Source organism: Pseudophryne corroboree, chromosome 2 (genome assembly GCF_028390025.1).
Source record: "Pseudophryne corroboree isolate aPseCor3 chromosome 2, aPseCor3.hap2, whole genome shotgun sequence".
Classification (NCBI taxonomy): domain Eukaryota; kingdom Metazoa; phylum Chordata; class Amphibia; order Anura; family Myobatrachidae; genus Pseudophryne; species Pseudophryne corroboree.
In genome coordinates, this window is record NC_086445.1 from 437,251,279 (window position 1) to 437,274,973 (window position 23,695).

A 23,695-nucleotide genomic window follows, 5' to 3' on the forward strand; every position below is an offset into this window, starting at 1 on the left:
TTACTCAAGCTGCAGTTGATAAATTCCGTCTGCCTGTCTGCGAACTCACATATCCAGCCTACATCACTGCAGTGGATGGTAGCCGAATTTCCAAGGGTAACATCTCTCATCAAACCAAGCCAGTGGTGCTGGGAGTCGGGTTCCTGCATTCTGAATTAATTGAGTTCCTAGTCATCCCTCAGGCAACCCAGGAGGTCGTTTTGGGTATGCCCTGGCTCCAGCTTCATAATCCGCAGATTGACTGGTCCACGTTACAACTGACTTCTTGGGGTTCACACTGCCATCAGTCCTGCCTAGCCCAAGTTCGTCCTGTGAGGTCTTCAGAAGTTAAAGTTCAGTCAAGTCTTCCTGTGGCCTACCAAGATTTCTCTGACGTCTTCAGCGAAAAGGCCGCCGATGTTCTGCCGCCCCATAGGGAGTGGGATTGTCCCATCGATCTCATCCCTGGCAAGAAGCCACCTAGAGGACGTACTTATCCGTTATCTGTACCTGAAACCGAGGCAATGAGTGAATACATCAGGGAGAATCTACAGAAAGGATTCATCCGCCCTTCATCTTCGCCCGCCGGAGTGGGTTTTTTCTTTGTTAAAAAAAAAGATGGAGGATTACGTCCGTGCATCGATTACTGGGGGCTCAATGATATTACCGTCAAAAACAGCTATCCACTACCGCTCATCACTGAATTATTTGACAGAGTCAAGGGAGCCCGCATTTTCACTAAGTTAGATCTCTGCGGTGCCTACAATCTCATCAGGATTCGAAGTGGTGATGAATGGAAAATGGCTTTTAATACTCGGGATGGTCATTACGAGTACCTAGTAATGCCATTCGGGTTGAGTAATGCCCCAGCAGTGTTCCAGCACTTCGTTAACGAAATTTTCCGTGATGTTCTGTATAAATATCTTGTAGTCTATCTGGATGATATCCTCATCTTCTCTCAAGATCTCTCCTCGCATCGCCTACAAGTTCGTGAGGTCCTCCGACGTCTTCGTGAGAACCGTCACTACGGCAAGTTGTCTAAATGTACCTTCGAAGTTCCTTCCATACCCTTCCTAGGGTATGTAATTTCTGGATCGGATCTCCAGATGGACCCGACAAAGTTGGAAGCTATTGCCAATTGGTCTATTCTGAGTACTCTCAAGTCCATTCAGCGATTCCTGGGGTTCGCTAACTATTATAGGAAGTTCATCAGAGGATTCTCAACTCTCATTGCTCCTATTACCAGCTTAACTCGAAAAGGGGCAGATCATTCCAACTGGTCAGAAGATGCCTTGGCTGCGTTTCAGAAAATCAAGCAGGCTTTTATGACTGCCCCAGTTCTGTCACAACCAGATGTTAATAAGCCATTCGAGTTGGAGGTAGATGCGTCTACAGTGGGAGTCGGAGCTGTTCTCTCCCAAGTGGGGGTTGATGGGAAGATTCACCCTTGTGGGTTCTTCTCTCGCAAATTCCTTCCCGCGGATGCTAATTACTCCATCGGTGAACAAGAATTACTGGCGATCAAGCTGGCTCTTGAGGAGTGGAGGTATCTCCTGGAAGGAGCAAAGTTTCCATTTAACATCTACACGGATCACAAGAACCTCCTCTACCTAAAGGCAGCCCAGTGTCTTAATCCTCGCCAGGCCCGGTGGGCAATGTTCTTCTCTCGTTTCAACTTTAAGCTTCATTTCCGTCCAGGTTCTCAGAATACCAAAGCTGATGCTCTGTCTCTTTCTATGGAATCCGAAGAGGAGATTTCCGATCCAGTTCCGCATTCTATTTTGAATCCAGTTGTGTTTGCCTCGTCTCAAGTTACTCCTGTTCCGCCTCCTGGCAAGATTTTTGTTTCCCCTGAGCTTCATTCTAAATTGCTGTCTTGGGCTCATCAGTCCAAGTTCACAGGGCATCCTGGTGTCCTAAAGACTTTCAAGTTCCTGTCTGAAACTTACTGGTGGCCGAAAATGAAGATCGACATCAAGGACTTCGTGGCATCCTGCCCCAAGTGTGCCCAGCATAAGACTCCCAGACAGTCTCCGGCAGGTCAGTTACAACCATTATCCGTACCCAGCCGTCCCTGGTCTCACCTGTCCATGGACTTCATCTCCGATCTACCCTCCTCTCAAGGATTCAATACCATCTGGGTAGTTGTCGACAGGTTTACCAAAATGGCCCATTTTGTTCCACTCCAAGGTCTCCCTTCCGCCCCAAAACTTGCTCAAATCTTCCTACAAGTCGATACAAGTTCTTTGCTGACCGCAAAAGGCGTGCGGTTCCCAGCCTAAAACCCAATGATAGGGTTTGGCTTTCCACCCGGAACCTTCGTCTCAGAGTGCCATCGATGAAGTTTGCACCACGCTTCATTGGTCCTTTTTCCATTGACAAAGTCATCAGTCCTGTAGCGTACAAGCTCAGATTGCCTCCTTACTTACGAATACCTAATGCCTTTCATGTCTCTCTCCTTAGACCCTTGATCCTGAATCGGTTCCAAAGAGCTCTCCCAGTTGGCCCCAAAGTACGAACCCAACGGGGCATTGAGTTCAAAATAGAGAAGATTCTGGATTCCCGTTGCCGGTACGGTCGTCTGCAATATCTCATTGACTGGTCCGGTTATGGTCCTGAGGAGAGGAGTTGGGTAAATGCTACAGATGTTCATGCTCCAAGGTTGGTCCATGTTTTCCACAGAACTCATCCTTCCAAGCCACGTGGGTGTTCGGTGCCCACCCGTAAAGGGGGGGTACTGTCAGGAATCGACTTACCACAGCTGCATCTGTCCATCGGTGCGGTCCCGGTCCGGGGTCTCTACATCTCGCTGTCACTGGTCGCCTTGTCGCCGGACGTCATCTTGGGCCTAGGAGCACTCCTGTTGTCAGCGGGCGTGCATGCACGCCGCGGCATGGGCACCGCCATGACAGCTTACATCAGACTGCCGCATCGGCCAATCCGGAGCTTGGCCGCACCTCCTCATTCACTTCCCACCAATACCTACAGACCGGGGGGTATATCAGGAGCAGCAGGGTGAGTCAGTCCTTGTCCTGGACTTCGTGTCACTCCTATGACCTGTGTCTCTGGCTCCGTTCTCCAGTTCCTCCGTTTACCTGCTTTGCCTTCCAGTTTGATCCTGTACTACCGTGGAACCACAAGCACCAGCAACCCTTGTACTTGAGTTCAAGCTTCACACCTTAACCAGCTACAGTGTGCTCCAGCCCTCTGCAGTAGAGACTCTCCTCCAGGTGCATCTCGTCATCTACACCTGTTCATCAGCCTGCATGCTGCCAGTGTTATTTCTAACTGCACTGAGAACTTTAACACTTGTCTCCTGCAATTGCTACCAGGTTTGCTATTCCCACCAACATCTCTGCTGGCTCCACGGTCCAACAACTATCGGTTCCCATACCGACACATCGGTCTCCTGATCGATTGAACTTACAATACAGACTTTGCCATAGACTCTCAGCTTCCACGCTGCATATTCACAATTGCATTTGTTTCTGTTGTTATCGAGTATTCCTGCTGCCATATTGTTTAAAGCCTACTGTTTAATAAACAACATTGCGCACATGCGCAGGAATCCAATCCGGCCTCCTCACTTCTTCCATCCTACCTCCACTGACCCACTAGCACCCCCTCCGGGGACACAAACTAAACAGAACCTGACACCGTCATTGGGATCCCGACATAGTTAGAATGCTATATACAGCATTTTAACCATGCAGATATTATAACTTAAAGATTCTCCTAAAGCTGCATGTTTAATATATATAAAATAAATATAATGTCTGCATGGTTAAAATTCTTTTAGCCATGATGGGATATAAATATAAGTGATATATTTACTAAATATACGTATAATATATATAGGGTTGGGAACGCATTGCCGGGGTGTCAGCATAATGACCCCGGGATCCCTTCAGCAGAACCGGCAAGGGGGATGAGTGTAACGGAGCCCCTTGCGGGCTCGGTGGCTTGCTGCACTCGCTACAGGTTCTATTCCCACTCTATGGGTGTCATGGACACCCATGATATATATATATATATATATATATATATATATATATATTAGAACTACATATTCTAACTGTTTATTTGGATTACATGAGTAAAAATCATGGGAAAATGGTAATAATAAGTAAAACAGGTAATCGCAAAAAGAAATACAGAGACTATAGCAGTAAATCCAATCTTAACAACTGGTGAGGGAATCAAGAACAGTTACACTCTATATTTTTAGGAGTAGGGTGGGTAAGGGCAGGAAGGAGACAAAAGAGAGGGGAGGGAGGAGTCTGGTCGGCACGTGAATGGGTGCGTCCGACAAGGAAATCAAAGTCAATGGTGTGAAGAGGAAAATTAGGATGGGGAGTTACTTGTTGCAATGGGATTGTGAGAATATGATAAGGGAAAGTGAAAACCAATAAAAAAATATATACAGGGTGCCCAGATCTGGTGTAATATATCCTCTGTGCCATGTAAGTAATGTGCTTTTCCATGCGTGTCATATACACGATAAAGGATTTCAACTAAGAAACACAGGGAGGGTCACTCCACTTCCAAGTTTTCTCTACAAGTCCGCGGCCAAAATAAAGTAGGCCAGTTTTGCCAAGAGGCAGTTGACCCTTTTAGGGGGTAGAAGAGGAAGAAGAACTATGGGTCCTATTGTAAGAACTACATTTTTTAAGAATTCAACCAACTCCTCCCAAATTAACATATCATGGGGGTAATAAGTATATTGGGTTCTTCTGACACTTGGGAGAATGGCTAAATCATTCTTTAAGGATAAGCATTCTAATTCCTATACTAAGGACCCATTTAGTGAACTAAAGAAATAGTGAAAATACATACAATAATTGAAGTATGCTGCATTTGTTTTTTTAAATGTGTTTATTGAGTTTTTTTCGTACACACAATAATCAGATTTAACAAAGAAATGTTTTAGGGTCAATCCAAAAACAATATACAGTAAGAAGCCACTACCAAAAACAGTGTTCAGGAAATTCGTAAAAGCAATACAAGGCAAGACAAGTGCGACTGAATTGACTGAAGCAATAAGGGCGGAAAATATATAAAGTATGCTTCGTAATCATCAAAGCAGTGTCACCAAAATATAAACAATTCTATAGACCTATCAAATGTATCAAATTTGCAATAATACTCAAAGAACACAAAACAAGGGTACAGACAAAGACAAAAGATGCGGTATGGATAGGGGAAGGATGGGGGGAAAACATTTTTTAGGTTACAAATTTCAATCAAAACAAACTAAAATATATAATAGCCATATTAGTCAGATAAATGAAGTCAGATTAGGGTAAAGGTTAGCCCGGGATCAACTGAGTGAAACCGAACATAGGAATTCCAACTAAGGGAATCAAAAACACTCAGAACATGCTGCTGAAGCGAAGGAGCTAGAGTTTATATGTAAGGGCCCCACTTTTTATAAAAGTGGAGGACATTCTTTTCCAAGTTGGGGAGAATGGATTGACACTCAAAGTAGAGAATGGTGTTAAGAATAGTCTGGAATAGATCTAATATAGGGCGTGATTTATGAACCTATTGAGTTAAAATAAGCTTTTTTTTTATCAGTGTGAGTAACACATAGAGAAAGGGGCGTAGATGGACACTACTTGGAGGCAATTGGGTGAATTGCAAACCCAATACAGCTGCAGGGGATAAAAAGAGACATATTTTAAACTTAGAGTTAATAAGCCATAACACTTTATTCCAGGCTGTATGAAATAACTCATATTACATTGTAAATACAAATCAAAGGAGCATTTAGTAAACATAGGTAGCCATAATTGTCCGACAGTAAACGGGAGAAGATCCCAATATAACCGGTGAGTTTTAAAAGGGATTTCTGAAATATGTGTAAGTAAGTAGGAATAATATGTGTAAGTAGGAATAATACAAAACACTCCCTGGATTGAATATGTCTTTGATGGCACTAATACCTTTGAGTTGCCATTGAAGAAATTTTACATTGTCAAGAGGAGGTAAGAAACAAGAATTCCTCAGAACCGTATAAAGCAGGAGTGTTAAGGGTTTCTACAGTGGGCCTTATTTATCACCCACCATGCTAGATATGAGTGCCAAAACAACAACTTAGCCCGAGCAGATGCTGGTAAAGATGAAGTAATAGTGTGAAGAAGAGCTTTTAAGTCATTAAGAAACACCAAGGCTTGTTCAATGTGGTAGTTAGAATAAGTGGATCTAGCCAGTGACCAGTCTGAAATATATTGAAACACGACAGCCCTAGAGAAGCTAAAAGACCAGGTACAGCCAACCCACCTTCTTCACGCTTTGAGCTTAGACAAAGCTATCTGAGGTTTTTATTGTTCCACAGAAACTTAGTAAAAAATGTATCACACAAAGCCAGATCTGCTTTGGAGAGTTTCAAGGGTAACTTTTTTAGTAGATTTGAGATTTTTGGGAAGATAATACTTTTTAAAACCACAACGCGACCTAGCAAAGATAGTGGTAAGGAAGACCACGAAATGAGAAGGTTAGAAATAGAAGAAATAACAGGAGTAAAATTCTCCACATATACGGCAGATAGGTTAGTTGGAATATATACACCCAGGTATTTTAATTTGGAAGTATTACAAAGAAATTGTGAGCAGACAGAGGAAGAAGAGTAAGAGGAGGCAGAAGGAGTAAGTGGAAGGAGTTCAGACTTAGCAGTGTTCACACGATAGCCTGCAAACAAGCAAAATAAGTGTAATCTGTCCATAATGGCCGGTAGGGAGACCTCAGGCTTAGAGACAAAAAGCAACATATAGTTTGCAAAAAGCCTAATTTTCAACTCTTGGCCTGCTATCGTAACTCACGAGTAAGAAGCAAGGTGCCATAAAGCTAAAGCTAAGGGTTCAATGGCAATCTCAAAAAGCAGGGATGATAAAAAAGGACACCCTTGCCTTATTCCTCTTTTAGAATAACGAGGTTTGAAAGATGGCCTTTGCATAATATGAGGGAGCTATAAGAAGAGTACAGAGCTTGCAGTACATTAGTCAGGTCCAACGTAAACCCAAATTTGCTAGCAAGGAATAAAGGTGATCCCATTCCCAACTTACAAGGTCAAATGGCTTTTCTGTGTCAAGAGAAATGACAAACTGTGGATCAGGGTTTCCGGGGGAGCCCAACCAATGAGCTGCAGCGACTCCATGCACTGTCGGAACCAGAAGTCACAGTATGCTGCATTTTAATAGACATAGGGCATATTGAAACCATCGGAAACTATTTGGTTTGTCTTCATGTGTCCAGAGCAAGAAATGTGTTTGAAGGGTAGTGAGAATTTTCAGTTCAGAAAATAATATTCAAATATTCTCATCTACTAAAATTATAAAACAAAGATGTTGCCAAATTAGCAATAACATGAGGATTATAGTTACAAAATTATCTATATATTGTCATTATAATAATTTAGCAATAATCTCCTTTTCATTAATACAGAGAAAGACAGTAAATATTACAGCCCGTGCAACATAAGGTATGTATTATATTTATAGGTTGAGTCTCCCGTACCCGAATGCTTGGCACCAGAATTACAGTATTTTGGATTGCAGATTTTTCTGTATTTTGGAATATTTGGGATACTAATGTAATATCTTGGGGATGGGACTCAAGTCTAAACACATAATGCATTTGTGTTTCATATACACCTTACACACACAGCCTTAAGATAAATGTATCCAATATTTTTTTAATAACTTTGTGCATTAAGCAAAGTTTATGTACATTGAGCCATTAGAAACCAAAGGTGTCACTATCTCAGTTGTGCTCAAAATATTTTGTACTTTGGAATATTCCTTATTTCGGAATTTTGGATATGGCAAACTCAACCATTATAATTTTTTTATTTTGCTATTAAATGTTTACAAATGTAACCTGCTTAAAATATGTTATGATCCACAAATATGTCAAGGAATAAAATACAGAATATTTAAAATTATGCTTAGCAAATATTGTTGTGTACAGACACTCCTATATACATATACATTGGTGCAGGGGTGGATTAGAACTTTATGCTTATGAAGTTACAATGCCCTTCCCTGGTGTATATCCGTGCATCCAAATATGCAAGGACTGAGACGCTCACTGTCAGTGTGTACAGGTGCTGCAAACATGCTTTGTGCGTCTTTAGGCGCTACCATCGTTGCACCATTGTAACTTTCACCAGCCCTCCAATGTGAGCAATTCAACATGTCTATACGTAAACACTTTCAACAACACACCCATATTATGTCTGTATCTGATTAGCCAATCCCCTGTAACCACACAGGAATGGCCAACACATTTCTAATATACTTCTTGGTGCATGTGTCTGACTCTATATGAACACCATTACGGTGCATGCATACATGGTGCAACTCAGACGCAAGTGTAAATGAAAAATATAAAACACATTGGCCCCCACAGGAAAAAACACACACACTAGTCCCCACAGGAACAATAAAACAAAATGGCCCCAACAGGGGAACAATTTTTTAATAATATAGCTTTTGGTATCAAATTTACACTGCTGTTTGAAAGGCCTAGTGACACCAAGATGTTTTATAATTCTTGGCTGTAAAATCTCTATGTTCATTTATTTATTAGCATTTAAGTAGCGCTAGCATATTCCATTGCACTTTCTTTCAAAGTCGGGCAGGGGCAGATTGGGAACTGAAATTGGCCCTGAAAATAGTTGTAGACGTGGTCTCACATGCTCAGCACCAGAGGTATCTTGTGTAAATATAGCGGCAGCACCATCCCTCACATGTCAATAAACACAACAGGCCCCACATGCACATCGGCCCACTGGGGATCTTCCCTGTGTGCCCTATGGCCAATCCGCTCCTGCATTGGTGCATATTTCAAAGGTCTAATGGCTCCACTCAATGGCACAAATCACTGAACAACAGGGGCAGGACATAATATATGAGCTTGAAATAAAAAATAGATAGCAAGCATATTTTATCTGTATAATAATTGATGATTGCATGTCCTGAGGTGGAATGTATGACACATTCTTGGCTGGTTTATAAGCGTGAATATGACATACAGGTTAATCAATAAAAGAGCTTATAAGTGCTACGCAAGGTGGATAGTGTGAACAGTGTTATAATAATGACATCATTCTCCTGAGAAAGATTTAACACTTTGGGATACTCAGTGACCTGTGGGCAGTACGGATGGTGTAATGGTTAGCATTACTGCCTCACAGCACTGAGGTCATGGGTTCAATTCCCACCATGGCCCTAACTGTGTGGAGTTTGTATATTCTCCCCGTACTTGCGTGGGTTTCCTCCGGGTGCTCCGGTTTACTCCCACAATCCAAAAATATACTGGTAGGTTAATTGGCTCCCAACAAAATTAACCCTAGCATGAATTTGTCTGTGTGTACATGTGGTAGGGAATATAGAGTGTAAGCACCACTGGGGCAGGGACTGATGTGAATGGCCAATTCTCTGTAAAGCGGTGCGGAATATGTGTGCGCTATACAAAAAATAAATAAATAAATTAACGGCATCTATATAACTGCCTAGTTATCGAAATAGACCCCCAGGGCCTGATTCAGAGTCACACACAATTTGCTTACAATGCTGATATTCATGTAGTTGAGCAAAGTTTTTGCAACTGCGCATGCACGAAAATTTCCCAAAACTCTTAAAGCGCATGCGTTATACAGATGGCTAGCCGGGGTCGGGTCTGACATACGGGGTGAACTAGCTCTGTGCTGGGCGTCCCCCACATGTCAGAGATTTTGATTGCAGATGATAATTTTTTGCACATCTACGATTAGCTCTGAATTAGGTCCATTATGTGCTCACTAAATCAAACACCTGTTTTCATTAATTTATATGAATGAAAGTCTGCCCACAATATTGTTTCCATTCGGTGAGCACTGGTAGTTTAAAGAGCCCTAATCTGAAGTACTAGATCACAAACAAAAATTATTTTCTTCTATTAGCAATATAGAGCACTTTAACTGAGTAATGAGGCCACATCTTGTAGCTGTGTTGACTTGTGTTTAAAGCTCTATGTCCATATTTTCTGGGAATTGCCCGTATATTGCTACATAAAATTAGAGTAAAATCATCACTGATAAAGACTTTTTGAAAACTTACAATATATGAAATCTCTGTATCTGCAGTTATGACCAGCAGTACATTGAAACTAACCCAATTTATGGAAACCTGAATCAGTCAATGCTTGGTAAGTGGATATCAATTTGATCTGTTTCCTAAAGGCAGTTACTAACAGCTAACAATTGCATATACAAAATAATATATTGCATTGCCATGTGGTTAATATCTGAGCACCACACTGCTGTCTATTTTTTACTTCACGGCCTGACCAGTGATATTCAGAAGTGAGTAGCTTTATGTAACTCCCCACCGAATGCCGACACCTCTATAAGAATCAGGTACATACTATGCCGACACCTCTATAAGAATCAGGCACATACTATGCCGACACCTCTCAAAGAATCAGGCACATACTGTACTTTGCTGGTCATTCAAATTGTTGTTGCCATCAGACTTTTTCACTCATTTTATTAGGCTTAAAAACTAGCCCAAACTGCATTTATTTCCATTGTCATGGAAACGTGTTTGCTTCACAATAATATAAAATATAAATAAGCACTACCTAACCCATAAAAGGCAATTACATTTACAGCAACGTAACAGAGTATTTTTTCAGGGTTGAACATCTTAGATCTACTCTGTTATGCTGCTTTTACAATCTCTTCCATATCAGGTACTAATGATTATTTAAGCACGTGAAACAATGTACCTATTTTAGTACCTGATATGGCAGAGATTATAAAAGTTGATGTCACATATACAAAGCAGGTCATACAGCACCTGTTTAAACCCTTATTTCAGGCCACATAAAATCTTGAGTTTGCGTTAAACCTATGCTAAGATAACTGCAACTCAACAGAAACAAATAAGCATGCTTTATTTGCAGCATGCATTTTACAGTTACAAATGCAACTCTTAATGGTTCTCATTACCTGATCTATAACCTAATATAGGGGGTCATTACGAGTTGATCGCTCGCTATCAGTTTTTAGCAGCCGTGAAAACGCATTGTCGCTGCCCACCGGGGAGTGTATTTTCGCTTTGCAGAAGTGCGAACTCCTGTGCAGCAGAGCGCCTGCGAAAACATTTTGTGCAAAACAAGACCAGCCCTGGACTTACTCTTCGTGTGTGTTGGTTCTAACATTGGAGGGTTGGCTTTTGATGTCACACACCCGCCCAACCTTCGCCCAGCCACGCCTGCGTTATCCCTGGCACGCCTGCGTTTTTCCAAACACTCCCTGAAAACGGTCAGTTGCCACCCAGAAATGCCCCCTTCCTGTCAATCTTTCTGCGGCCGCCACTACGAATGTAAACGTCGCTAGAACCTGTGCAAAATTACAATTCTCTTTGTACCCGTACGTCGCGCGTGCGCATTGCGGTGCACACGCATGCACAGAAATGCCAATTTTTAGCCTGATCGCTGCGCTGTGAATAACGGTAGCTAGCGATCAACTCGGAATGACTTCCATACTCTAGGACAGGCATGTCCAAACTGCGGCCCTCCAGCTGTTGAGAAACTACATATCCCAGCATGCCCTGACACAGTTTTGCTGTCAGAGAATGCTAAAGCTGTGTCAGGGCATGCTGGGATGTGTAGTTTCTCAACAGCTGGAAGGCCGCAGTTTGGACATGTCTGCTCTAGGACATATAAGTGAGATGTTATAGTATAATTACTACTTTGTATATATGTGTATCACCACTACAGTAGATAGGGGTCTGTTAGGAAAGGTGTATTATTATTATTATTATTATTATTATTATATAAGTACATATCTGGCAACATTTGTGAGTCCATATTTGAGACGGTATAGAGTAGACAGTGGCCCATTGATGGCGTGACTGAACAGGAGATGAAGCAAGCCTTGGAGAGAGTGGGGAAGTTGCCCAAAACAACCAATCTGCATCTATCATGAATCTAGCACAGTCGTTAAAATGAAAGCTAGTAGTGCTATGCAGGGCTGCCATCAGAAATTGTGGGCCCCAATACTGTCAAAATAGGCAGTTCCCCCAAATATCCCCATATTACTATTTGAAAATATTAAAAATTTTCATATAACGTTACGATCTTAAGGTAGTAAGCATAGGTATACCCAGTATAATTCTTTTTGGTAACACAACCCTAAGAATTCACTATATTTGGAGCAACTGTGCCTTTCGTTAAAGGACTTTATCTTCATACCCTTACAGTTCTATATAAGATCTTAACTTTATTATGATGTCTTTACATACTAAGCAGACCACAATAACCATTTTCTAGTCATTACTTTGTGTTCAAGCCTACAGTATAATTGGATCTACTCATCGTTCTCCACTTTATTGCTATCCAAGGCTTACAGTATGTACATCTGCACGTTTATATGTGATATTTGAACAGGACATGTAAAATATGTATGGCACTAGGTTCTGTGCAACTTTGAACTATGTATACAAGACACATATCATTGCCTAATAACATTGTGAAATAAAAATATTCTGCTTGGTCTATGGAGAATCAGATACATAATAATTATTTGGCTCCAAATATTGCACACAATACAGTATGTATGTATAAAATGTTTCCTATTTTCTTCATTCTCTTATCTATTCTACTATTCTATATATCCTTTTACAAAAGTTCTTCATGCAATATATTCACTCTCCCCAATATTCACAATCTCCACTTCTACAACTCTTGTTCACTCTCTCTAATATGCAGTCTCCCCAAAACATAGCCCCCTCTTTGTTATTTCTAAAACAGTCTTCTTTTGACCCTCACCAGTATACATATCATCACTCACTCTCCCCAGTACAGTTGCAAACACAGGATTTCTAGAGGGGGGTTTCCAAATGCAATCCACAATCTCCCACTCTGCAGAACATTGGAGCAAGTTTGGGAGTCTGAGGGAGCAGTAGAAGAAACTAGTACCGACCCTGGAACATATATGGTTTTCTTAAACATTCGATAGTGTATGGAATACAGTATTAATAATTAACACTACAGCTACTCTGTAGTCCAGTGCACTGATTGAGCACTCAGATCCACACACACAGGAAATGTGGTAGAAGACGCTGCTACCACTAGGCATGTGCAGCAGCTCCACTCTGTCCCTTAAACTGCATTTTGTGACAGCAGCTCTAGTAATTGTATTATATGCTATTGTTGCTATCATTGAGTTACTGCCCCCCATGTTTGCCTATGCAGTAAGTTCTGCCCCATCACTCACTCTGCCCAGTAAAAAACAGCATCCCCTTCACTCACTCTCACCAGTATGTACAGCCCCCATTCACTGACTCTGCCCAGTACACACAGCACCCCCATCACTCACTCTCCCCAGTTTGCTTAGCCACTCATCACTCACTCTCCCCAGTACAGACTGCACCCCATCACTCACTGTCCCCAGTATACAGTCTTCCCATCACTCACTCTCCCCAGTACAGACTGCACCCTCATTACTCACTTTTCCCAGTGTACACAGACCCCTCCCCCCTCCATAACTCACTCTCCCCAGTACACACAGCCCCCTCCTCCCATCATTATGGCGGTTAACAGAACACCAGAGAACCTCCCTCACATCTGCGATCAAGCCTCATATCAACCTGTCATCTAACCCAATCCTGAGTCCCTCTGATCCCTGCTGCCTCCTCCATCCTACTCCTAACCCCATGGCCCTGGTCTGCTCCTCCTGGCTTTCACCTCACACTGGTGGCTTATAGTAGTTTCCAGAATGCCTTATTCTCCAAGTCACCGTGCAGCCTTCCCATCCAACCTCCGGCTCATGGCGCTGTGCGTACCTTCTGCCCGGCATCCGCTACCCCTTTCCTGGAGATGTTATCAGTCAGCCGGTCCAGCTGTCACAAAGTTATATGGGTCACACAGTTCTAGTGATGGTACACAGATTCTTCCAGGTATCGGTGTCCGGGCCCCCTCTCTGGCCAGTCCCGGGACCCCTGTTCCAGCAGTCCCCCGTTGATGGTGACCCTGGTGCTATGATGGTGCAATTTGCTGCAAATCATGCCATCAACACAACCCCCACACTCAGTGGGCAGTGTGCTCTTCTTTTTTTAAAATAATTGAGATGTCTCCTGGAGTAGACAAGTGTGTGTATAACATTGGTTTGTAGTGAGGTAGAAACATCTGCAGATTATTGACATACTGTATAAGTCATAAAAATGGAATACAAAAGCTATGTCTCCATTGCTTATAACACCACCTTTCTCCTAACCTAGATCATACTGATGAATGTTGTTATGAACCAATGGCAACCCCACAAGAAAGAAACAGGCAGGAAACCCAGGTGCTGTTTTCATTATCTAAAATCTCAACAGATAAACTTCTTTGTCTATTGAAATTATTTTATTTACAGGGCATATACAATTGCTCTTTTGGTACCATATTTATTAATATTGTAAAATGTCTTATACAAATAAACGATTGTATTTTTTTATAGGCAACTACGTATCATTACCCCTTTTCTCACAACGAGCTACGAGCCACGTTGGCTTGCACTCCCCACAGGTCCTGGTCATTGCACTTCCCATTGGGGATCCTGGGCTGACAGGAGGCTGTGGGAGACGTGCAGTGCTCCAGCTGTATGGTGTTAGTTACTCAAAGGTGGCTTGGCTTCTGGGGCTCTTTTATTGGTTACTGTCCCTTTATCTTGCAGACAGTCCAGCAATGCCCTGCTGGTTATAGTTTATGCCAGTAAGCATGAACCCCATGTCCTCTGTTCCTGGTTCTGGAAGCTAGATGATCCTGGTTCTACTCCTGTTGGTTCCTGGAAGTTATCCTGTACACCTGGCTTGCTGTCATCTGCCAGAGTCCTACACAGCTGGCGCTGAAACCTTCAGCTTATCCTGTATACCTGGCCTGCTGTCATCTGTCAGAGTCCTACACAGCTGGAGCCGCAACCTTCAGCTTATCCTCTATACCTGGCTTATTGTCATCTGCAAAAGTCCTGTACGGCTGAAGCTGCAATCGTCAGCTTATCCTTTATTCCTGGCCTGCTGTTATCTGCCAGAGTCCTATACGGCTGCAGCAGCAACCTTCAGCTTTTCCTGTATACCTGGCTTGCTGTCATCTGCCAGAGTCCTGAACAGCTGGAGCTGCAACCTTCAGCTATATTTTGCATTCATGACCTATAATCTGCCAAAACCTTGTACAGCTGGAGTTGCAACTTTCCAGCCCTAAATTGTATTCCTGGCCTGCTTACCATCTGCTAGAGTCTCATACAAATCCATTGTGGTGTATTGTAACAACACCATCCACTCAGTGCCTGTATACCATCTGCACAGTGCCTCATCAACCCTGCTCGGACCTCATCCTCCGAGCTCCTGTGTGTCCTCACCCTCAGTTATTCTCCAGTCTGTGACCCAATGGTCTCCAGTCTATTGAGTGATCCCTACTGCTGGAGGTTTTAAGGGGGGTGGCCTAAATACTGTTGTGCATATCAAGCACTAAGGGAACAGCTGGGGGTTGCTATTGGCAGAAGACCCTCTTGAGGGCTCTATGGGTCTCATGCCAGTAGTACAGGAGTTCTGTAACACAATGTACCCCAATGGCAAGGATATCACTTAGATATAGTAATACATAGTGAGCAGGTACACTGACACTTGAAGTGTCAGAACACAAACTAATCATAATTAAACACAGATTCAATTCATGGATAGTAGAGATCAGCAGACAATTATTAGAGAAAGCAAGAATCAATGGCAAGTTGGGGAGCCTGGCACATATGTATGTGCAATCACTGTCAAAAACCCCCACTGGCACTGTAGATGGAAATCTATCTCAGTATTCAGCAGTGTCTAGGATTAACTGAATTGGGGATTGATGGATTGGAATGCCAGACTGGAGAAAGTTTCAGCAATCAAGGTATATGATTATAGAATTGCTAGGAGTTTTGGTTGCATTTTGAGTAACAAAAAGGCATATTATAGCATTATTTCAAAGGTGAAGGTGACTAGGAGAGAGACTGTAAATAAATCGGAGGATGGAGTCAAGCGTGACACAAAGGCATCAGGCTTGAAAGATTGAGGAAATTGTGGTGTTGTTCATGGTGGGGGAGATATGAGGAAGAGTTGATATAGGCAGGAGGGACAATGATAAGCTTTGATTTTAGACTTCTTGAGTTTTAGATAGAGTTGTGATATTCATGAGAATTTAGCGAGAGATAGTTGGTCACAAAAAGAAGTACAGAATAGAGAGGTCAGGGTAAAAAAGTAGATTGGATCATGTGCTAGAGGTAAAGACACTGAAGGAATGGCTAGGTAGTAAGGAAGTGAGCAAGTAAAGAACTGTATCACAAAGGTCAATTGAATTTTTTGTTGAAGGTGATTAAAAATAGCAGAGATGCTAAGGAGGATGGGTATTATGGCAGTATCAAGATACAGTAGATAGCGATAGTGAGTCATGGATGGGACTGGAGGGATCCACCCACACAGGGAAGTAAAAGGTGTGACCACACCTAAGGGCTGCCGAGTAGAGAAAGTCCAGGAGGGACTGTGGCAGCCAAAGAGCCCAGTGAGCCAGGAGGCCAGTGGGGGACAGGAGGTCAATGTCCAAATCTGCAGGAGGCAAAAAGGACCGTAAAACTCTGTGACTTTGCATATGAAGTTGTGGAAGCCAGGCCAGGCCTAGAAATCTGTGGCCAGCTCTGCAAGAAGCAGGCAAAATGGAGGCTTTCTGTTGCAGATTAGCTGCCCTGTTAGAATAGGGGTCATGAAGTGAGCAAATGCCTTGAGTGAGGGCTAGGCTGATTTTGTATTAATTTCTGTATGCTGACAGTACAGCTTCATTTCTTTTATTTATTGAACCTGAAAAGCTGTGTGTTGACCCTGTTGGAAGCACCTAAACACTGCACCACTAGTTACTCTACCAAAATAAATGAGATCTACGCAGAAATATGTGGAAAATAACAGCAGCTTAATGGAAAATAAGAATGCTTTCTGCACAGTATATTGGAGACTACAAGATGATTAATCTGTATGAAAGTCCAAGAAGGTGGTGAGTGGAAAAAGCCGGTTGTGAAGTGTTGTATAACAGAAAATGGTCTGCATAAGTGAAATTTGGCAGGAAACAAGTGTGTGAAATCACAAGTAGTGTACACTTTGTCTTTGGAGAGAAATAAAAATAAGTATTTATATAGTTGTTCAAGCATTTCTGCAAACAAAAGTAAGTGTTTGTGAAACTGAAGCAGCAGGGAAAGGGTTAATAGAAGAAAGCCCACGTATATTACTCCTGCTGAAAAAACAAGTGACTGCCTTATCAATATTGGGTTTGGCACATTCTTTTTGCAAAGGCAATTAAAGGGACAGTTGCTGTGATACATGTTGGTAGTTGTAGCTCCACATGAAGTAAAGTGTTTTGCTGTGTTGGGAATAGTTTTGAAAGCAAAGTGTAATACAATGTAAACAGAAGCATTTTCTATGTTTATGCTGTATTCTGATGAAGATGGGAAAGAAAAAGAAACATACTCCCAGAAAGAACCTGAAGCCTACAAGGCTGATAGTCTGATAGTAAAGGAATTGTGTTGCAAGGAGGTGATTTAAAAAATGTTTTAACTCCTCTTTGGCAATGCTTTTCAAAATGTGCAGCAAAGTGATGTTCCACAGAAAGAGACATTTAAAATGACAAAGCAAGGTAAAACTAACAGTGTGTGTGGTCAGGAGAAGACTATGTCAGCATGGAAGAATTTGACCATATGAACAACATTACATTAAAGACTTTCATATTATTATGCACAAATTAGTGACTTAAAGAAAAAGTCTGTTGAAGAGGAATTGTTGCATGAGCAAATTGTTGAAACATTACAGAGTGAATAATCCTCTTTAAAAATATTCTTTAAACAAGATGAAGAAAAAAGAGAGTTAGAAATGAAAGCTCTTAAAGATACAGACCTTAAATTGGCAGTTATTTCTGAACACCTGGAAGAGGCCAAAACATTATCATGTATTACAAAGTGTGAAATGATGTGCGTCTCACTAAGAATGAGTAAGACATTTTTGAGTTGCATCACAGATGTGTGATACTTCAGCAGGAGGGAAGATTTAAAATAATGTATAAAGGAACATCAGAGTGAAATGACTTTATGGGGTACATTTACTTAAGTGTGGGTTTTTAGCAATGGGGATGTTGTCCATAGCTACCAATCATATTCTAGCTATTCTCTTCTAAAAGGCACTTGATAATGATATTCTGATTGGTTTCTATGGGCAATATCTTCAGTTCTAAAAATATGCACCTTAGGACATATACCACTATGACTCTTTTGGCAAATCATGAGCTGTGAAAGAAGAAGAAAAGGGGACATTAAACATTGTCAGCCCTTCAGGTGAGTTATGACATACTATAACTTTGGTTTTTATACTATAGTTTATCAGCATTCATTATTCAGTCTTTGCACTTTTTCTTCGCTTTATCCACACACACTCACTTTTGAGAGTATTTTCTTTTTTGTAGTACTTTAATTCTTCAAGTTACACTACTTTACTACTGTCTATAATATTATTAGTACCCTTACTGGGGAATCATCCTTAGAGGATACCACTCTTATATTTAATGTTGCTAGTCACATCCACCTTTCTCCACATCACATTATATTCACCAATTCCTTTTCTGGCCTGCCTCCACCAGTCTCCTCAGTCTTACCGCCATCATGTACACTTACTTCTTAATGCCTTGTCTATATCTTAGGTATTATCCTATATTCTCTTAAATATAGAAAACTGAGCAACCATCCCTATCTGTCTTCACATAGACTCTTATTTGTGGAATACACCTTGCATACCTTAAAAAGCAACAAGTAGTCAACATGCTTTGTAATACAGTACCTATTCAGCTAGCTACTTCCAAATTGGATCCAGAGGGCATTTTTATAATATGTTTAAGTGAGGTGGGTTACCAGGACATTACACTCACCAAAATTTCTGTTCCTAGTTTGAGATATGCAAGTTTCTTTGAAAAATTTGTCAGGGATTAGTCACCACCTACTTTTGGTAAAAGGTATCTACACTGAAGTGTCAAAAGTCATGTGATACAGATGTGCCTTCATACATCATTGCTGCAATTGTACCAAACACTAAAAAACTCCTCGCGCTAATATAATTAATTTGAGGCAACAGGACATGAACATACTCAATTAGTTCTTTTATGGTATTTTTTTTAATATCTATGAAATCAATCATATAAAACACAAAAAAAAATTACAAAATTGCCTTAATTAATATGCGCATATGTAAAAAAAAAACAATAAAACTAAAATAATAATTATAATATTAATTGAACATAAGAGGTGGATCATATATCTATATTACTATAATTGACCACAGTGGACTAATCCAATATTTGTAAAGGTGCTGATGTCCTTAGTTTATTATATTCCTGAATAGGATAGTCCCGTTAGGTATGCTAAAAATCTCTTGTATTAGATATCATGTAGTGTATTATGGATAGAATTTTGTTTACCAGTTAATGGAATTATCCATATGCTCGCAGAATGAAATATTCTTCACTTATGGGAGATATATCCTGGAACCTGGAGGGTAAAATCAAACACCCGGGGCTTGGTGCACCGCAAGCACCTGTTGAAAACTATGGCTCCCGTTTTCCAACCACCGCAAGTGGCGTCCTCCGTCTCCCACTAGAATGACTCCGGTGAGCAATAGACACACCTTTTTGGCTTTAGGGGAAAGAACAGTCCGGCTCCTGGAGCTCAGCGCACCGCAGGCGCCTGTCAGCAGAGTATGCTCCCGTCCTCAAACCGCCGCATATAGCGTCCTCCCTTCTCCCGACTGTCAGCCTCAAACGACAGCGATGCACATCAACAGGGACCAACAAAGGTTGTCAACTGGGTCACAATAGGGCACTTTCTCTGATGCGTTTTGCTTCCAATTGAAGCTTCCTCACTCTATGGGAAAATGTAGCTTAATATGGAAACCCTAATGATACTTTATTATTATTATTATTATTATTATTAGGTATTAAGTTCCACAAATCCTTGCAAACAATCTGAACCAGTGCTGGTAGGAAATATTTTATGAGGTGTCAGACACTGGAATAGATATCATGCGAATAAAGTAGCAGTGGTGTCAACCTATAGTTGTATTATGATGCCCGAAAAGTATATTAGGGAGCCTCTAGTTATCTTCATCATTTCCTCCTTCACAGTAAAATACATCCTGACTACAATATTCTGTCATTTATCCACATTAACAGCTTACAGTACATCTTCTGAATTGTCCAGGTTCGAATCCTGAGCATGTCTATGATTTATTATAGTTGGAAAGTAAAATGATTAATGGGTTTCAAAAGGGGCCCTCTCAAGAATTGCTCTTTTTCTATTATTATTATTATTATTATTAGTAGTAGTAGTAGTCGTAGTAGTAGTAGTCGTAGTCGTAGTAGTAGTAGTAGTTACCAGCCCGTCATAATGACGGAACAACATGACACTAATGTCAGCACCGGTGGCTGTGCGTGCCCGAATGGAGCAGCAATTGCAATGCTCCATCGGGCGCCATCTAGTGGCTGCCGCCACACAAAACACTTGAGTTCCAACCAGGTGAGGAGCAGCTTTAGCCTTTTATGACAGAGTATTATTATTATTATTATTATTATTACTATTATGCCTCTGACAAAGCTCTTCCTATGCCTCTTGCAGGGAGTGAAAAAAAATCTACATGTACTGTAGCCAATTTGGTGGTGTTATCCACTTCAATTAAGTTTAATTTTGCTCTGACAGCTGTAATTGGCTCCTCAGCTTGTTGCTCTGGAGTAGAATGAGCGCTGTAGACCCACGTAGGGATCAAGGTTGCACAACAGGATTTAAAGGAAAAAATCACAAGAATTTGTGCAGTGCACAACAGAAAGAGGTGGTTAAGGAAGAAGGGGATGCCCAAAAGAAGAAATCTCATTCAAGACTTCCTACAGTTAAATGTAAAAAAAAAACATTCAAATGTGCAAGTGTGCCTGCTGACATGCATTATTATTGTTTAATACCTGCGTAGAAGGTTCCTATTACAGATGTGTGGTTTGAATCTTCCTGCAGTTCCCAAATTCGGATTTTGGGGTTTGGATTGCAAAAATTATATGATTTTAGCTGTTTTTAAAGATTTTTAACAATAATTAACAATTTTTTTATCAATTTTAAACCGAACCCAAATCTGAATCTGAACCAGTATTTGAGGGTGGTTTTGCCAAACCCAAAACATGATGATAAATTACTATCAAACCCAAAACACGGGGATCTGTGCACATCTCTGGTTCCTGTCACTAAACTTGATACAGGCATGTATAAAAGAAAATATACTAAAGAATAAACTATACTGATAAAGCATCGTACAATATTTTGCCCCCAGGGTGGTGATAGGTCCACTTAACAATGTTTCTTCTTTTATCGCTGCCAGACTTGACAGATCACACATTCAAACCATTATATATGTACTTGTTTAAAATATGAGCAAAATGTGAGCAAAGTTTAAATCAAATACATTCTAACTTCTATACAATCTTTATCAGGTGGAATGTGAAGAACCGATGTTTTATGCATCACTTAATCTCAGTCCTAAAAGACCTGGGAGAAAACGAAAGAAGAAAACGAGGCCAATCAGTAACCCAAGTTGTGCAGAAGACAAATCGGCCAGTACAAATAATATTTTGTCAACTTCCAGTATATACTTGAACAGTGAGCAGCTAACAGCTGAATGCATAGCTGGAAATGATTTGTTGCATGATGACCCAGTCAAAGTTTACCACTTGTTAAAGAAGACAAGAAATAACATGGCTATGGAAGACAAAAATCAAGTTTGAATGGGCAAACTGAGATAAACAGGAATTTTCCTTCTAGAGCATTCTACATTATAGCAAAATTTCAATTTATAATATTTGTAATGTAAGTTGTGAGTGAATTGGTTAGTGGATCCTGCATATGAATAGACATGTTGCCTGCAAATCAACTTTGTCACTTGCATCGAAAAAACAAAGAATGTAGTTAACCCAGTGGTTCCCAAACTTTTTTGAGTCACGGCACCCTAGTGTATAAGAATTGTTTTCACGGCACCCCTAGGCCAAAAGTTTCTTATTGAAAAATTCAGAAAAAATATATTAAATTACGTAAACCATGCGTATATGTCATCCTTAGGTTCAGTTATGTGGCGAGGGACAGGATTCACTTCTGTTTGTCCACATTTGTTATGATGGGAAGCCCCAAACACTGGTTCTGTCTATTTCATAGACCATAAATAATTAGAATTGGTCCTGGACCACCAACCCAGGACACCCCTGCAAGTACCCTGAGGCACCCCAGGGTGAGAACAACTGATCTAACCATATACTAAAATATATTTCATATACTATTTATAAATCTACAATTGTGCTGATTAGGGCTGATTTTCCCTGAAGAATCTGAAGATGATGGAACAACTACAGTACAATCTTGAGTTTTAATCATTTGTACAAAGAAACAGTTATCAAGCCTACATTTTAAGATGCCAGTGAAGACCTGCTATTATCGTTTTCATTACTTTAGCACAGTTTACGTGAACACGGGGACATGTTTATAACATGTGCCATGGGTTGGTGTCTAACATCAGTGTAAACTTACCTGGCACCTTCACTGTTTGTTTGTTCTGCTCATTTGTTTATGTACTTTGTAAGGTTCTGTGAACCCTTGTGGCGCCATATAAATAAAGGACAATAATAATAGTTATGTGTAACACGTTTGGGAAGAGATAGCACTTTAGCACTGTCCTGAGTCTGATCCAAATAGTATGGGGTTGAGGTACAATTAGGTACCAGGTATTGATATGAAGAATATTAAGGTATGAGTTGGGAGATGAGTACACTTAAGTGCTGCCAGTCTAAACGCGATCGGCACCTGTAAACATATAAGAGTAAGAGGGGAGGAGGACGGCGCAGATAAGTGAGTCAAACCACTATATCACACTACTGTAGCTACAATAGGAGTATTAAAATTAATAGCACACTGTGTATACTGGTTGTGCTGGTAGGTAAGTTGATATGAAACTATTAGAGACTAATTATATATAACAGTAGTTTATTATATTAAAGCAGTACTGGTGGTATAAAAACAATAGAATACGATTTGCAGATGTGGATGAATGTTACCAGTCTTAAGTATATGTTAAGTATGGGCTCAACGAGTGAGCCCAGTATGCTCCAACATATATGTGATTCAGTTGTGTATGTGTATGTTTCATCAAATGCTGTTCTATGTTATGATGCAAGAGGGAAATAGAAAGTCACAGACAAATGGGTATAATTACAGGGAGGCAATCACCAGACCGCCTGTCGGGATCCCGGTGGTCATAATGCTGATGCCGGAATCCCGACAGGCGGTGAAATGGTGAAATGCCACTGCTGAAATACCGGTGACACAGGATATTCTTCCTCTATGGGTGTCCATGACACCCATAGAGGGAGAATATAACCTGTGGCCAGCGCTTTCTAGTGCCCGCCCCACTGCTGGCATACTGGTGGTCGGGTCCCAATGTCAGGATCATGACAGCCTTGTCCTTTACTATATTAGACCACATCTTTCCACCAGCTTAAGAGGGACCTCTGAGATAAGGTAGATATATCTGCCCGATCCGTTGTGACTAACTTTACATGCGTCACCACACTGGCTTGTGCAGCAAGTGAACGGAGGGACAGCTGACTACCC

At 41.1% G+C, this 23,695-nt stretch overlaps 1 protein-coding gene across 1 annotated transcript in view; it reads left to right on the plus strand.

Moving 5' to 3' along the window:
* The window catches only part of LOC134994219 (T-cell receptor-associated transmembrane adapter 1), a 31,674-nt gene extending 8,974 nt beyond the window's left edge, over positions 1–22,700 (plus strand). Inside the window, exons 3-6 of the mRNA XM_063950931.1 lie at positions 7,423–7,459; positions 10,106–10,167; positions 14,247–14,314; positions 21,532–22,700. Coding sequence (XP_063807001.1) covers positions 7,423–7,459; positions 10,106–10,167; positions 14,247–14,314; positions 21,532–21,822 — 458 coding nt within the window. The 3' untranslated portion in view covers positions 21,823–22,700. The remainder of the gene's footprint in view (positions 1–7,422; positions 7,460–10,105; positions 10,168–14,246; positions 14,315–21,531) is intronic.
* Positions 22,701–23,695: the final 995 nt, after the last annotated feature.